Genomic DNA, 14,081 nt, shown 5'->3' with positions numbered 1-14,081 from the left:
TGCGCTCCATTAGGGGTAGTTTTGCAATTTCCTTTCAGTCAAAGTTAGGCGACTTGAAATGTTTGACCCGGTCAACGCTCAGATTTGTTTTGTTTAAATTATTTTTTTGGAAATAACATTCTCGTCCTGGGAAAATTTTAGTTGTTTGGGCGGAGAAGAGATTATTTATTTATGAGGGTGAAATGAGTAAGAAATTTATATATAAATTGTCCTTCTGGGATGTTCTTTGTCCAAATCGAGAGATTGAGAGAGTGAGATTGCGGGGAATTTGGTCAGTTGATCGTCGCGAAGAGTGTTGAAATTTGTGGAGATGACGAAATCAGGGACGGAGAAGAAGAGGATCCGACGGGGATTGATGCAGAATGGGGGGAAAGATCCCGATAACTCTTCTAAGGTTTGGGCGAATTCTCATTGTCTGTTGGTTTTTTTCAATCCGTGGATCGACTCCTTGCTAGTTATTTCCCGGGGCAATGCATTTCTAAGTGCTTTACCCGTGTATTTCGTGGAATTATTTCGGCGTATTAGTTGTTTAGCGGGAATTCAGTATATTTTGTTTGTGATGCGGTTTGCTGCATCGTTTTCGGGGCATCGTTTATCATTTCTTTCATCCTTGATTATCTTTTTTAGTCGGCGATTAGTATTTTCTGCACTGAGCTTGATCCCCCTTTTTGGGTCCTGGAAGATTCTCGTTCAGTTTCATTACGGATTTGGTCAGAATTTCGTGCAGTTCAAATGGAATGCCGGATTTCTTAGTCCTCTTGGGTTGATCATCACCTCCTCTTGCTAGATAGTATTCCTACATGAGATCAGGTTCTAGGTGTAGAATTGTAATCTTATCTGGGAATGTTTGTGTCACACTGTTAAACTGAGCTTTTGGAAGGAATGGTAGAGGCCCTGGATAAGCGTTTCTTTCTGAACTATGTTTCCTTTGGCTGGGAACCTAGTAAACCCTACTTAAAAATGTGGGTCTGCTTGAGCATCATTCGCTATCAGTCCGGAGATGTGTAGAATTGGAAACCGGTATCGTTCTAAAGCGAATGATGGGAGTGATAATTTTTTAGGATGCGATGCCTATTGTACTATGTTAATGATGCTAATCGTTCTGGAAGAGCTGGACCACTTTCGTGTGTTTGGATGCTAATGTACAGTTTCAATCCTGATCTTTCCGGACTTGCTCATAATGACGATTCCTCACCCATAATTGTCGAACAATTAAAAAGTAGATCTAATCACCTTTCCAGATCATCATTACTGTCATGATCAATGCCCATAAGGAAGGATATCCAGGATATTGGATTCCAATATCTCCAAGGGAGGAGAAAACAAGATGATGGACAGATGGTCTGTGGCGGGGATTGGCAACAGTAAATCTGTCTAACAGAATTGGAGGTCTGCTCTACCTCATTAAGGAATTTTAAAAGCATATCATCCATTGTTTCAAAAAAAAAAGCATACCATCGATATGCGAAATAGAAGGAGATCCGATGCCATAGTCTAAATCAAGGCTTTGGATGACCTAGAAGATGTTAGCATCCTATTGCAAAAGGAGGAAATGAGCGACATGGACGTAGAGAGACATTATCAGTAGGAGATCAGAAGTTGGAGATGGATTGTCGGCAGAGGTCAAGACAATTATGGCTGAAGGTGGGTGATGCTAACACATGCAAAAGCGAGGAGAAGAACCAACAAGATTTGGTTTTTTTTTTTTTGAAGAAACCAACAAGATTTGGTGGGTGCAAGCAGGAAGCAAAAAGTATGTGGGAGCCAAAGTCATTGGCAGATTGCTGATATATTATTTTTAGCGCTTATCATGGTGAGGGGCTAGACCTAAATGGAAGTAGAGCAGAAGAATAGCAACTCGATTAAGTCGAGCACAACAGGAAGAGCTGGCATGCCTCTTCTCAGAGCCAGAAGTCCAAGCCGCCATCGAGGGACTGAACGGAGAAGGAGCCCTGGGCCGATTGGTCTCCTAGTTTTCTTTTATAGCATATTTCGGGAGAGGGTCAAGACAGAGGTGATGACCACAATGGAGGAGTGTTGGCAAGGAAAATTGGAAAGTCTGAATCAGGCTTATTTGTTGCTGCTCCTAAAATGTCAAGGAGCCACTTGAGTGGGGGATTTTTGTCCTATTGCGTTTTCCAACTCTATATATCTTGTTATAGCCAATATCTCGGCCAACCAGCCCAAGATGGTGAGGATGATGAATATCTTGTTATTTTAGACTCCTTGGACCTCGCGTTGCTCCAATAAGTGCTTGAGGCTTTGTTGGTCGGTGCGGATGATGAAGGGCTGGAAAAGCAGGTAATGACGTCACTTGCGCACTGCCAGGACTATTGCCATCAGCTCCCGCTCGTAGGCCGAACAAGCCCGAGATGTCTGCAGGAGGGTTTGGCTGAAATATGCCACATGCCGGTTGTGTTGCATGAGCACTTCTCCCACGCCTGCGCCAGATGCATCTGTCTCCAACACAAACTCGTGAGTGAAGTCAGGAAGGATGAGTACTGGAGCAGCAGAGAGAGCTTGCTTCAATTGCTCGAATGCGGCTTGGGCCTCGGGCGACCATGCAAACATGCCCTTCTTGAGGAGGCGCGTGAGCGGCCATGCAATGGCAGGGTAACCGGCGACGAATTGCCCATAGTATCCCGCCAGCCTGAGAAATCCACGGAGTTGACGGAGGGTGAGAGGTTACGGCCAGTCGCGGTGGGTACGCACCTTTTCGGCGTCTGTGGCAATACCCGCGGAAGACACCCAATGGCCCAAATATTAGAGCTGGTCTTGGAGGAAAAAACATTTCTTGATATTGACGAGGAGCGAGTGGGCATCAAGGAGCTGAAGAACTTGTTGGAGATACTTGACGTGCTCGTCCCTGGAGCAGCTATAGATAAGAATGTCATCAAAGAAGACCAAAACAAACCTCTAGAGGATGGGTTTGAAGATGTGGTTCATCAGGGCCTGGAACGTTGCCGGCGCATTCTACAATCCAAATGGCATGACGAGGTACTTGTAATGCCCCTGGTGAGTGCGGAACGCTGTCTTGGCAATGTTGTCGGGGTACACACGGATCTGGTGATACCCCGATTTGAGGTCGAGCTTGGAAAAGTATGCCATGTCGTGCAATTCTTTGAGGAGCTCGTCCAACAGGGGAATGGGAAAACAGTGGCGAACCGTAATCTTGTTGAGGGCTCGGTAGTCGACACAAAACGGCCACCCATTGTCCTTCTTGTGGACGAGGAGAGCCTGACTGTAGTAGGGGCTGGTGGAAATGCGAATAATACACGCTTCTATCTGCTCCTGCACTAGCCGCTCCAACTCGTTCTTCTGGAAATGAGAATATCGATATGGTTGAGAGTTGACGGGACCCGTACCTGGGATGAGAACGATCCGGTGGTCAAAGGTGCGGCGAGGAGGTAGGCTGCCTGGATGATGGAAATTGCTGTTCCAGGCATGCTTGCACTTTGAATGAAGCTGGGGAAAATCCACCAGGGCAAGAAAGCGAAGTGTACATAATGTAAAGCATCCACGGTGCCAGTCGGATCAATGGCGCGTCGCGCCGGTGCGGCTAGTGTTGGGGTTCCCCGCCAAAGTGTATACTTGGAACTTGAGGAGGAAGAGATCCCAATGGGCTTGTGTCCAGCCAAGGGTACGGAGCCAGGAATACCCAAGGATAACGTCCGTGCTGAGGTCGGCCACTGGAAGCAAGGTGACAACAGCCGTGTAACCTTGCAATCCCACGGGAACAACCTCGACCTGTTCGTCACCTTTTGTGACAGTGTTGTTGCCGTAGCGGATTTGATAGGGGTGTCCGCGACTGAATGGGAGACCCAGCTCCATTGCGAGTCGACCACAAATGAAGTTTGCTGAAGCCCCCTTATCAATCAGCATGGTGACCACCCACACTTGGACATTGCCCTGAATGTGGAGAGCATGTGGTGACGTGCGACCCATGGCTGCCAATGACTCCAATTGGACTGCATTGAATTTGACCTTGTTGGCCCCCTCATCATCGTCAGAAACCGGTTCGGCTTCATGCTCGCCACCTGGCTCCTCGGGGTGATAAGTGACGATATGGATGTGCAAATCCTTCTTGCAGCGGTGACCTGGTGTGAACCTCTCATTACACTGGTAGCACAACCCTTGAGCTGGCCGGCGGAGGAACTCGTCTTCCGTGAGGTTGAGGCGACAGGCGGGGGGAGGCCTCTCGTGCCCTCCGTTGGGACCCCCTGGTGCGGGGGGCGCGACGTGAGACGGTGCTCCTTCTAGCCCCCAAGGCGGCTTCACAGCTCGACGGTCTCCTGGTCTTGCAGTTCGGCCAGGGTCACCTCCGCTTCGAAACCGCAGTTAATCATTTCCTCCGTGTTGCGGGGTCAGAGACGATTCACCTCGGCTCCAAGGGCGGGGTGGAGAACGGCATGGAGCATGATACGATCCCGTAGGCCCACTAGGGGCATTCCTGTCTTAACATTCCATTTATGTTTCCTTTAAGTATGTAGCCCTCCTTGTGGGAGGGCAGGACATGAATTGTTAACTGGTTGGGTTCAAGTATCCTCTCTTCTCCCTCGGCGACGTCCACTCCGTCGAGCTCTCCGGCGACGTCCACTCCGCCGATCCCTCCCTGCCGTAGTCCACCCCGGCACACTGACATCCACCCCAGCGCCCTCACTCTTCCTCCTCCATCTTCACCCCGATACGAACCGGCTGGTTCTTATCACTGCTATCAGAGCCATTGCGCGCCGCCGTCATCGCATCGGCGCCGCCATCCCCGGCCCAATGTCGTCGCTTCCAGCGTCTGCCCGGCTTCCACAGGATCTGGCGAAGCCTCAACTCCTACCTTGGAGGATCTAGCGGCCAAGGTGGCTGCCCTCGAGGTCTCTCAGGCTGCCACCCTGCAAGCCCTCGAAGAAGGTCTCGAGTGCCACCCTGAGGCCTGGTCGGAGCAGCTCAGAGCCGCGGTGGGGGCCGTCAGCAACGAGCTCATCTTGGTCGTATCTGTTCAACTGGAGGCGGCTAGGGCGACGCTCCAATCGCCCCTGCCAGCAGAACCACCACCGCCCACGCCTCCTCCGCCCCCGGAGCCCTACCGGGCTGTGGAGGCTCCGGCGTCTTTTGCCACCGCACCGACATCCTTCACCGTCCTAGGGCCACCGCCGGCCGTGGGAGCACCCGCCCTCCCGAGAGCCGATGACCGCGACAGCGCCGTCGCCCTGGGAGGCATAAGGAAAGGGTCCATCCCGACGACGACGGCCCCTGAAGGTGGCGTCCCTGAACCCTCGAGGGGTGCCGCCGTCGGGGCTCCGCCCTGGGGACCCGTCGACCAGGGCGTCTGCCCTAGGCCGAACCGGGGCCCTGGGGAGGGCTCGTCCGGCCCGTCCCGCCGCGAAATGGCCCGCCGGCGTGAGACAGGCGGGCCGAGTTTGGGGGAATACGGGCCAGACACGGGCTTCCTTGCCCTGACTGGCCCGGTTCACCCTCAGAAAGGGCCGACGCGGGAAGGTGGCCCAGAAGATGGGCCCAACTTAGGGCACTTCTCCTCAGCAGACACACCCTGGGGCCTTCCAAGCCCAGACCAAGATGAGGGCTGGGGGCCCTCTGCCAGAGGCCGTTCCCAGGGGACCCAGAACCAGTCCGTTCCCAGGTACACACGACATGACGCTATCCATGGTCACCCCCGCCCTGGTGGTTTCGCCCGCACAGAGCTGTCATTGGCGCGCCCCAACTCTCCGTCCCGTCGGACTGGCCATTCGGGACATCGGGCGCCACCCTTCTACCCACAAGGGGACGACCCCTGCAATACTCAACCCCGTCCTCACGGGGGCCGCCAGCAAAATCGTCTTCCGCCGGTCATGCCCCGCCACGACCGTGGACCAGTGCACAACACTGACGACGACATATGGGACGACGACTGCGAATTCGACTTCCAACCCCGAGGATATCAAGCTCGTGGCCGCCGAGGACGTGCCAGCCAACCACCCTTGGCCCATCGTCATCACAACGCCGACCTTCCAGTCTTCTCTGACGGTGATCCTGAGCGCTGGCTGCGACGAGTGGAGCAATACTTTCAGGCCTACCGGGCGGATGATGCGGAGCGGATTTGCTTGCTCTCATCCTACTTGGAGGGAACCGCATCCGCCTGGTTCTGCTACCTCGACGATCGCATCGGCTTCCAGAGCTGGGGGGATTTTAAACGCCAACTCAACCGGCGTTTTGGACTCAAGCCTCGCGACGCATACTGCCGAACGGGCACCGTGGATGAATTGGTGTCCGAGTTCATGAGCTTGATTGGCTACCTCCCTGACCTTGCTGAGGAAACGGCCATGTACGCTCTCTACGCCGCCTTGCAGACCAAGATCCAAGGTGAGATCAACCGCTGTCTCCCTCAGACCAATAACGACCTCATCGACATTGCATTCGAAGCGGAAGCCATCCTCCAGGAAATCGAGGACTCCCCAACCATCAACGCCGACACCGGCGCCCTCAAGGACCCCGCGACGCCCACGCCGACATCCAACAACCGCTGCCCGTCCAACCGCCCTCGCCGGCTCAACTTGACGGAAGGGGAATTCCTCGCCCGCAAGGCTCAAGGCCTGTGCTATCAGTGCAACGAGAAGTTCTCGCCGGGGCATCGATGCTTCAAAACGCTCAACATCCACATCGTCATGCCTGACAACACCCCGCACGCCGATGACCTCCCCGCTGAACCGACAACATACGACAAACCACCAGCTTGAGGACAAGCTGGGTACCGAAGGGGGGAGTAATTGATACGATCCAGTAGGCCCACTAGGGGCATTCCCGTCTTAACATTCCATTTACGTTTCCTTTAAGTATGTAGCCCTCCTTGTGGGGGGGCAGGACATGAATTGTTAACTGGTTGGGTTCAAGTATTCTCTCTTCTCCCTCGGCGACGTGCACTCCGCCGATCCCTCCCTGCCGTAGTCCACCCCGGCACGCCGACATCCACCCCGGCGCCCTCACTCTTCCTCCTCCATCTTCACCCCGATACGAACCGGCTGGTTCTTATCAGAGCGCGTGCATCGTCGTGTCGTCAGCGAGGGTGGATAATTACCCCACAAACTCCACGAAGGATGCCACCAGCTCGTCGACGCTCCCGGTTTGTTGAAGATGCATGAGACGATGGTACGCCTCCTGTGGCTTGATGCCGAAACAGCGGTCAAGCTGCTGTTTGACGGCCCACCAGTCTTGGAACCCCGCGCGGTTGTCAACATAGCAGAACCACGTTGATGCCTTCCCATCCAGGTATGAAGATGCTATGTGCAAGCGCTCTGCATCATCCGCTGGTACGGAGCGGAAGTACTGTTCCATGCACCATAGCCAGTGGTCCGGGTCCCCGTCAGAGAAGATTGGAGGTTCTGCTGTGCGAAGACGGGGCCGTCCTCTGTCCGGTGGACCCTCCAAGACCCGGGACGGCGGCGGGGGACGTGGGCGGCGGAGGACGCCAGGATTCTTTGGATGGCGCGTCGGACTTGTCCTCGTCTTCTCCAACCGGGGCTCCCCCACATAGTGCCGGGGAAGGATGGGCAGCAGTCTGCGAGGCCCGTCCCCAAATGGGCGAAATTCTTCCCCTGCGCGACCATGCGCTGGCCATGGTTGTATGCAACCGGAGCGCCGTGACAAGTGGGTTCCACTCTCTGCACCGAGTGCTCCTGCGGGTGCAGCCACAGACCAGTGCGGGCGGAATACCCACCCCAAACCGCACGTCCTCTTCTTCGCCGGGGCAGACTTCCTGAGTGGGCCCGGGCCGCGCCAGGCCCGGTCAAAATGGGCTGCTCAGGTCAGTTTCGAGCCTGCCCCAGCGCGGGTTTTGCCCGAAACATAGTGGGTCGGGCCTGTCAAGAGGAGGCGGAGAGCCTTTCTCCTGGGTCCGCACCACCCCCTTGCCTTTCATCTGGGACCCATTAGAGTTTCCTGCCTGCGAGAGGGGTGGTCGGCCACTGGCTCGGCGGACCGGCCATGAGGAGATGGCGTCGGGCGGCGTTGATTCCACGGCTGGAAGTGGCTCGGGCGGCGCCGCCCTAGCTGGGCCAGTGAGCGACCGGGGCGGGCCGGCCATGAGGAGACGGCATCGGCAACCTAGCGGCAGCGAATGGGGATGCAGAAGACCGCCCCTTCGTCTTCCTCGTCAGAGATGGAATCGGCCACCACGAGGTTGTCCAAGGCGCCCGTCGGTGCTTGGCTCGAGCTGCCTCGGGCCACATGAGCGTGGATGGTGGGTGCATCGCTGGGCAAGCCTAACACCGACAAGAAGGCGGCCATTTGCTGCTGCAGCGCCGCCAGGAGTTGCTGCATCTGTATGGCTACTGGAGCGAAGTGGCAATCGTAGGCGTCGGCCAAGGCCTTCGCGGCTGCATCATCTCTGCCAGAGGAGGAGGTGGGTTCGGACTTGGCTTCCATGCTAGAGGTGGCGGCAGAAGGCGACGTGGGCTGGCTCTGATACCAATGATAGGGTCCTGATTCGAGACCGGATCTTGCACAATGTAATGATTCCAAATTATAACTCAATAGAACTCAAGTTCAATTCTGCAAACTGAATGGTGTTTGAGAAGAGAAGAGAAGAAGAGATGTTCCTGGGGAGTAAGAGAAGAATGAGAATGGTAAGGAGAGGGCGAGGAACGCCGGAGGAGGAGAACGTCCCGCGAACAGACTTGCGATGTCCACCTGCGAGAGCGAGAGGGTGTCACAGACAGAGAGAGAGCTTGAGGGAGATGGAGGAAGGTGAGACTCACAGTGATATTCTTCTTGCCCTCTACTCTCACGAGTGAGGGCTTAAATGGGGGCGTCCATAGGTTGGGCTGGGCCATTGCCATACCTTCCTCCGAACATAGACGCGGTGGTGGATCATATCAGTAACCTGCGCGGGAGGGGGATCAGGCATTTCTTGAATCTGGAGGCTGACGGTTACGACTGCCAGAAAGGCTGGAGCAGCAGGAGCAGGCCTGCTGATCCGTAGGGAGGAAGCACAGTCCGGAGGGAGGAGCCCACCCAGCGAGCTACCTTCTCTATTTTCTTCGCATCTCATCTTTTCTCTATTCAACTCAGAACGTACATTGGTGAATTCTTGAGTTCTAAGTTGAGAAGTATTCATTGATACCGCAAGTCATATCGGATATCCCATTTCACAGATCGTCAGATATGACACATGCAGTTGCATTAGAGAATTTTACGAACTTGCTTTATGAGAACTATAAGTGGAAGTTTTTTTGAAACTATATGCAAAAACTGATGTGATATCTTTATTGTATGGTCTTATATTGAATTTTTTATTTATTCCATTTATTAAAAAATGCATTATTTTCTTCATACTAGAAATATTTCTTATATTTGCATCTAATAAAGTTTTCAACGAGCTACTTTCAATGAGTTATTTTCACCCTGTCTAGTCATCAAGAAAAAAATCAGGCTTCCTTCGTTTTCCATTTCTTGCGTGGAAGTCAATGGTGTGAGCTTTTTTAATTTGCTTTTGCACACTGGACATAGTTTATGACTTTTTAACTCATTGTGTGACACTAAAATGTTTTTTTTTTGAACTAGTGATACTAAGATGTTAAAAAATCATAATGGTTCTCAGATGGCTAACCTGAGATTTATATTGTAGAGTGTACACTTCAAACTGTCAGATGGCAGCAAACATGTGACACTCAGTTTGAGTTTGATCATCACAGCAAGGCGTGGTTTAGACAATAGCTTTAATCTGTAATATTTAGTGTTGCATCTTACTAGCGAACATGATTTTTTTTTGTTTCATGTGTCGTAATGAATGATTTACAATTTAATATATTTATACAAGACTCACAAGTCCCCACATGCTTTGTATTGACACAGAAATCTCCTACGAAGGATCTGTATCAACTTTTTGCTGAGAAAGTCAGAGACAATAAGAAACTTGAATCCAGATGGGCTGTTTTGCAAGAGGCAAGAGTTGAATATTTTAGAGGAAAAGATTTTGTTGCGTTTATGGCCAACCACCCTGAAGTAAAAGATATCCTAGGATCTGATAAGAATTTGGATGTGGAAGACATCGTTAATACTTTGCTTCAGAAAAATCTTCTTGTTCGATGTGATCGTGTCGTGAAAACGGTTCGTCCTGGGAAGAAAAAGTTATCTTCGTGGCCAGCACACTTGGAGATATTTCGAGTGAGATTTTAGTTATTTATTTTATCTTGCATTACATTTTTATTCCACCTCAGGTCCTTCTGTTATTTAATTCATATTCCATTAAATAAAACTATTCATTCTCAGGGATATCTTTTCCGGAATATAACCGCAATCTAATTGCAGTATTACTTTTTCACACCTACTTTGTTTTACTGGTGCTTGTTTGCATCGTATGTAGTTCTAACTTTCTTTATTCCGTCCATGAGTTTTGAAATTAATTTTAATTGATTAATGTGCTACCCAAGTAAATGTTTTAATGCATTGGTGAAATGCTCCATGATGAGAAGTAATCAAAGCTTTTATCTGAGCAGAACGGTAAAGATGATGAACATTTGTGGGGAACAAAATTTTCACCTGATGAATAGGCGGTGATCCACTTATTCGGTATGACCTAAAAACCTCTAGCTTCTGGAGAATGAGACAAAAATTGGTCCTTGTATATCATTTCAATAATAATTTCTGATGTATTCCGGAAACAAATATAAAACATTATTTTCAAAAGTTCATTCATTTCCATGTGGAAACGTAAAAGGAAATTATCCGTCAAGCTAAAAATGTTTCTGATACCTGCGGTTATTATATTTGTATTGTATCTCGTTTCTGTCAATTTATTTAAGTTGTAGATTTCAAATTTTCTTGATTGTTTTATTCTCTGTATTTAAATAACATTGCCATATCCTGATGCCAATTTTCAAAGCAGCGCATCATCTGAAAATTCTTAAAAATCATTGTAATATTCATCAATTTATTTCGCAGGATCAAGTGTTCTCAGAAAATGATGCATTTTTTGCTTGGACATTTATGAAAAGGCGTACTCTATGGCAAACAATTCTTTCATTTCTTTGGCCTCTGGTGGCAGTGGCAGTCTGCTTGTTCCCTGTGTATCCTTATCAGTGTAAACTCCTTGTTCTGTACTCGTGTGCTGGAGCTTTGCTCCTCATACTGAGCCTGCTTCTAGGTAATTCTCTCTTGATGAGTTCTGCCCTTGGAAATCGTTTTTTCCGTTAACATATTTTATAATATTAACTTTCTCAGCGTTAATATTAGATAGCTTCTACTGTTGCTGCCACTAAGTGACAGATTTCTTCAAATTATATTTTTTACCAGAACTTTTGAATTAAGAATAGAAGTTTTGACTGACCGGGAAGTGAACTGCTTTTATTTTATGTATGCTTAATAAATCATCGAATTGCTGTTTTATTTTGCTACCGTTCTTCTCATGACACATAGGGTGAGTTTAACTCCATAATATCATATCTGGACAAGGAAAGAAAGAAATATAAAAAGGAAGAGAGGCAGGGAAGAAAGTATAGTTGATCACTTTGATGCAGACCAAATATGATACTTATGTGAAGATTCGAGTGCCTGCCATTATACTAATGCTATATCTGATCCAGTTCACACCAGTCGTGGACTAGGACGAGAGGAGGATCACGATACGAACCTTGATCTTGGTTCGTATCGGAAGGACAATAGGGGACGAGGAGAGGTAGAAGTTCCCGGGTAGAGAGGAGAACGGGAATGGTCGGGGGAAGGCCGAGCTTAGGGGATAGGGATTGGCCGGGACGAGCCGCCTGAAGATGCGGTGAGGCAGAGATGATCGCAAGGATGGGGATCGTGGAGAGAGGTGGAGATTGGATATAGAGGAGACGAGAGGGGAGGGAAAACACCAAAGATCACTTAAGAACCAAACTTCCAGTCTGCCCTCCCTAGAGGGAGGGCTGTGCTATTTAAAGGAACATAAGGCCAAACATGACGAGAATGCCCCCGACTCGGCTCGGGGAACCCTATCAGTTCATCATTTCATCATTGTATATTCATTCATTTTCACCAAAAAGGTGATGAGAGAAAGATGACGATGATGATTCGTCTTTTTCTCCACTTTCTCATTTTTAATTATTTCCGATGACGAGGGGGCAGAGTTGTTGTTCTTGTCATTCATCTGTGGCTAAGATTACGATGATGATTTCATCCTTATCATTCTGGCTGCAGAACAGGACGCTGAAGAGTCGTCCCTGTTCACATCATTCATCTATGGCTTGGCTGACGATGATGATTTCATCTCATCATTCTCTCTGCAGATGAGGATGATGATAGGTCATCTTCATCACCCTAACATCTGATACAAGGGTGCTACATCACTTCCCAACGAAGACAGGATGTTGACTTCAACAAATTCTTGATATTGCAGTTAGGGCAACGGTGTTTGGTGCGGTATGGATAGTCCTCGGGAAGCGCATCTGGATTTTTCCCAATTTAAATGCAGAAGAAACAACCTTCAGAGAGCTGGTGAGGTTTTGGCCCCAGAAAGATGAAGGGGAACCACCTAAGTGGACATCGAGGTTATTCTATGCCACTTTAGTCGTTATTATCATCTTTCTTCTTAGGCAGCATGCCCCTGATGAAGCGGCGAGGGCCAGGTAAACTGTTTATTCACTCCTTCTAGTTATTCCATTCTTTTAGTTAGAGTATTGAGGCAAAATTTTCAGTTTTTTGAGTTCTATTACAAAACGTTTGACTTGTAAACATATTGAAATGAAAAAATGTCTAAAAATAAAGTTGTTTTCTTTCTTTTGATGCTTATTTACTCTTCATTTATTCTATCCCACTTTCAATAAAATTGAACGATTTTGTTGAGAGATGTTATGGGCAACTTTTTTTTGACAAGTCAAAATGCTTCTGTTTAAAGTAGGTTCTTTCATGTGATTTTCGGTTGGGAACTTCTCTCTATAGAAAGGTGAAGGAGCCTTACAATAATTGAGTTTGGCATTCCTATCTTTTATTCACCATTTCTCTCTCAACCGCTCTCCATTTCTCTCATTTCTACTCCCATCTTCTGTGGAGTTCTACAGTTTCTTTGCCAAGAAATTAGGTGGAATGCCAGATTTTCCCGTGGTGTCTTCTTTCTCCCAGAACGAGTCTCCTATCTAAATCTCTGAGCATCTATTTAGACGTTCCATCCAATAAAGCGTTTTGGCATCACATGTTTCCACCATTTAGTTTGGGGTTACGGCTCTAAGTTTATTATTTTTGGAGTTCATGATTAAACTCCAGAAAATGGTTATCCCGGAGAAACTGTGGCATTTTTATCACTATTGATACATTTATAAATTCAGGTCCGTCTTCTGAGCTTCGTCTATCATCTTTTGCAGGTATCAAAAGAGGGTATCAAACATTATTGATGACATGTTGGAGTGGTCTCCAAAGTTGGCCATATCCGGCATGATTGAAACTAAACAGGCCGAAACCAATCAAACGCAGCCAGATCAGCAGCCTTCAGACGTTAATGCAACAGTTTGGCCGAATGACACAGAATCGGGTAAAGATTTAGGATCTAACACTGGTGGTGGTGGTGGAGCTGCTGAAGATATACACGGAACTGAGAAGGATTATGATGGGGGTCAGTAAAAAGAACTCATAAATCAGAAATTTCTGCTTGTTCTGTAATATCTAATTTAGCCACTTGAATTTGTGCCTAATATTTCTGCCTCTTTAGAAGAATAAGTATTGATTTCTCCGGTCCCTGAAGAACAGTATCGAGTGACCCGTGAAGCCATTTGTGTCATGTCAAGTGGCAAGTACAGGGTTTTATGGCTGAAAAGGCCTAAAAAGAGGGTATATTCGGATTGAAGCTCTTTTACTTAGTTTATTTACTTTGACTTTAGAGCAATTCTTTCATTTATCTGGTGCGCTTTCTTGAAGAATATGATTTAGCTTCATGAGAACCTCAGACCCGTTGGTTCTTTAAGAAAGGTTATGAAATCAGTGTTTTTCTTTATTTTCTTTGCCTCCGGTCTGGGTAAAGTTTCATCGTAAAATCAGAAATTAAAGAGCTTAATTGACATCATGACAATGAAGATGAATCTTCATCTTTTTTCCCCTAATTTAGTTTAATTGTGCACTTGCTCTTT

General features: G+C 48.7%; 1 protein-coding gene across 1 annotated transcript; it reads left to right on the top strand.

Moving 5' to 3' along the window:
* Positions 1-225: 225 nt before the first annotated feature.
* LOC144711606 (translocation protein-like protein) lies at positions 226-13,685 on the top strand. Its single transcript, XM_078585589.1, has 5 exons — positions 226-394; positions 9,838-10,149; positions 10,927-11,128; positions 12,362-12,590; positions 13,323-13,685. Exons 1-5 carry the CDS (start codon positions 311-313, stop codon positions 13,576-13,578), a joined length of 1,083 nt encoding a protein of 360 aa, XP_078441715.1. The 5' UTR covers positions 226-310; the 3' UTR covers positions 13,579-13,685.
* The last annotated feature ends 396 nt before the right edge of the window (positions 13,686-14,081 follow it).

This window comes from Wolffia australiana, chromosome 14 (genome assembly GCF_029677425.1).
Source record: "Wolffia australiana isolate 7733 chromosome 14, ASM2967742v1".
Lineage (NCBI taxonomy): Eukaryota > Viridiplantae > Streptophyta > Magnoliopsida > Alismatales > Araceae > Wolffia > Wolffia australiana.
Note: the sequence above shows the minus strand (reverse complement) of the source record. Positions and strands in the feature narration are given on the sequence as shown.

What these genes read in the sequence shown, in the direction of transcription:
- LOC144711606 (XM_078585589.1), top strand. Translation starts at nt 311, where the DNA reads ATGACGAAATCAGGGACGGAGAAGAAGAGGATCCGACGGGGATTGATG. An exon ending in CACACTTGGAGATATTTCGA is followed by an intron (nt 10,150 to 10,926) that starts GTGAGATTTTAG and finishes TTTATTTCGCAG; the next exon opens with GATCAAGTGTTCTCAGAAAA. An exon ending in GATGAAGCGGCGAGGGCCAG is followed by an intron (nt 12,591 to 13,322) that starts GTAAACTGTTTA and finishes CATCTTTTGCAG; the next exon opens with GTATCAAAAGAGGGTATCAA.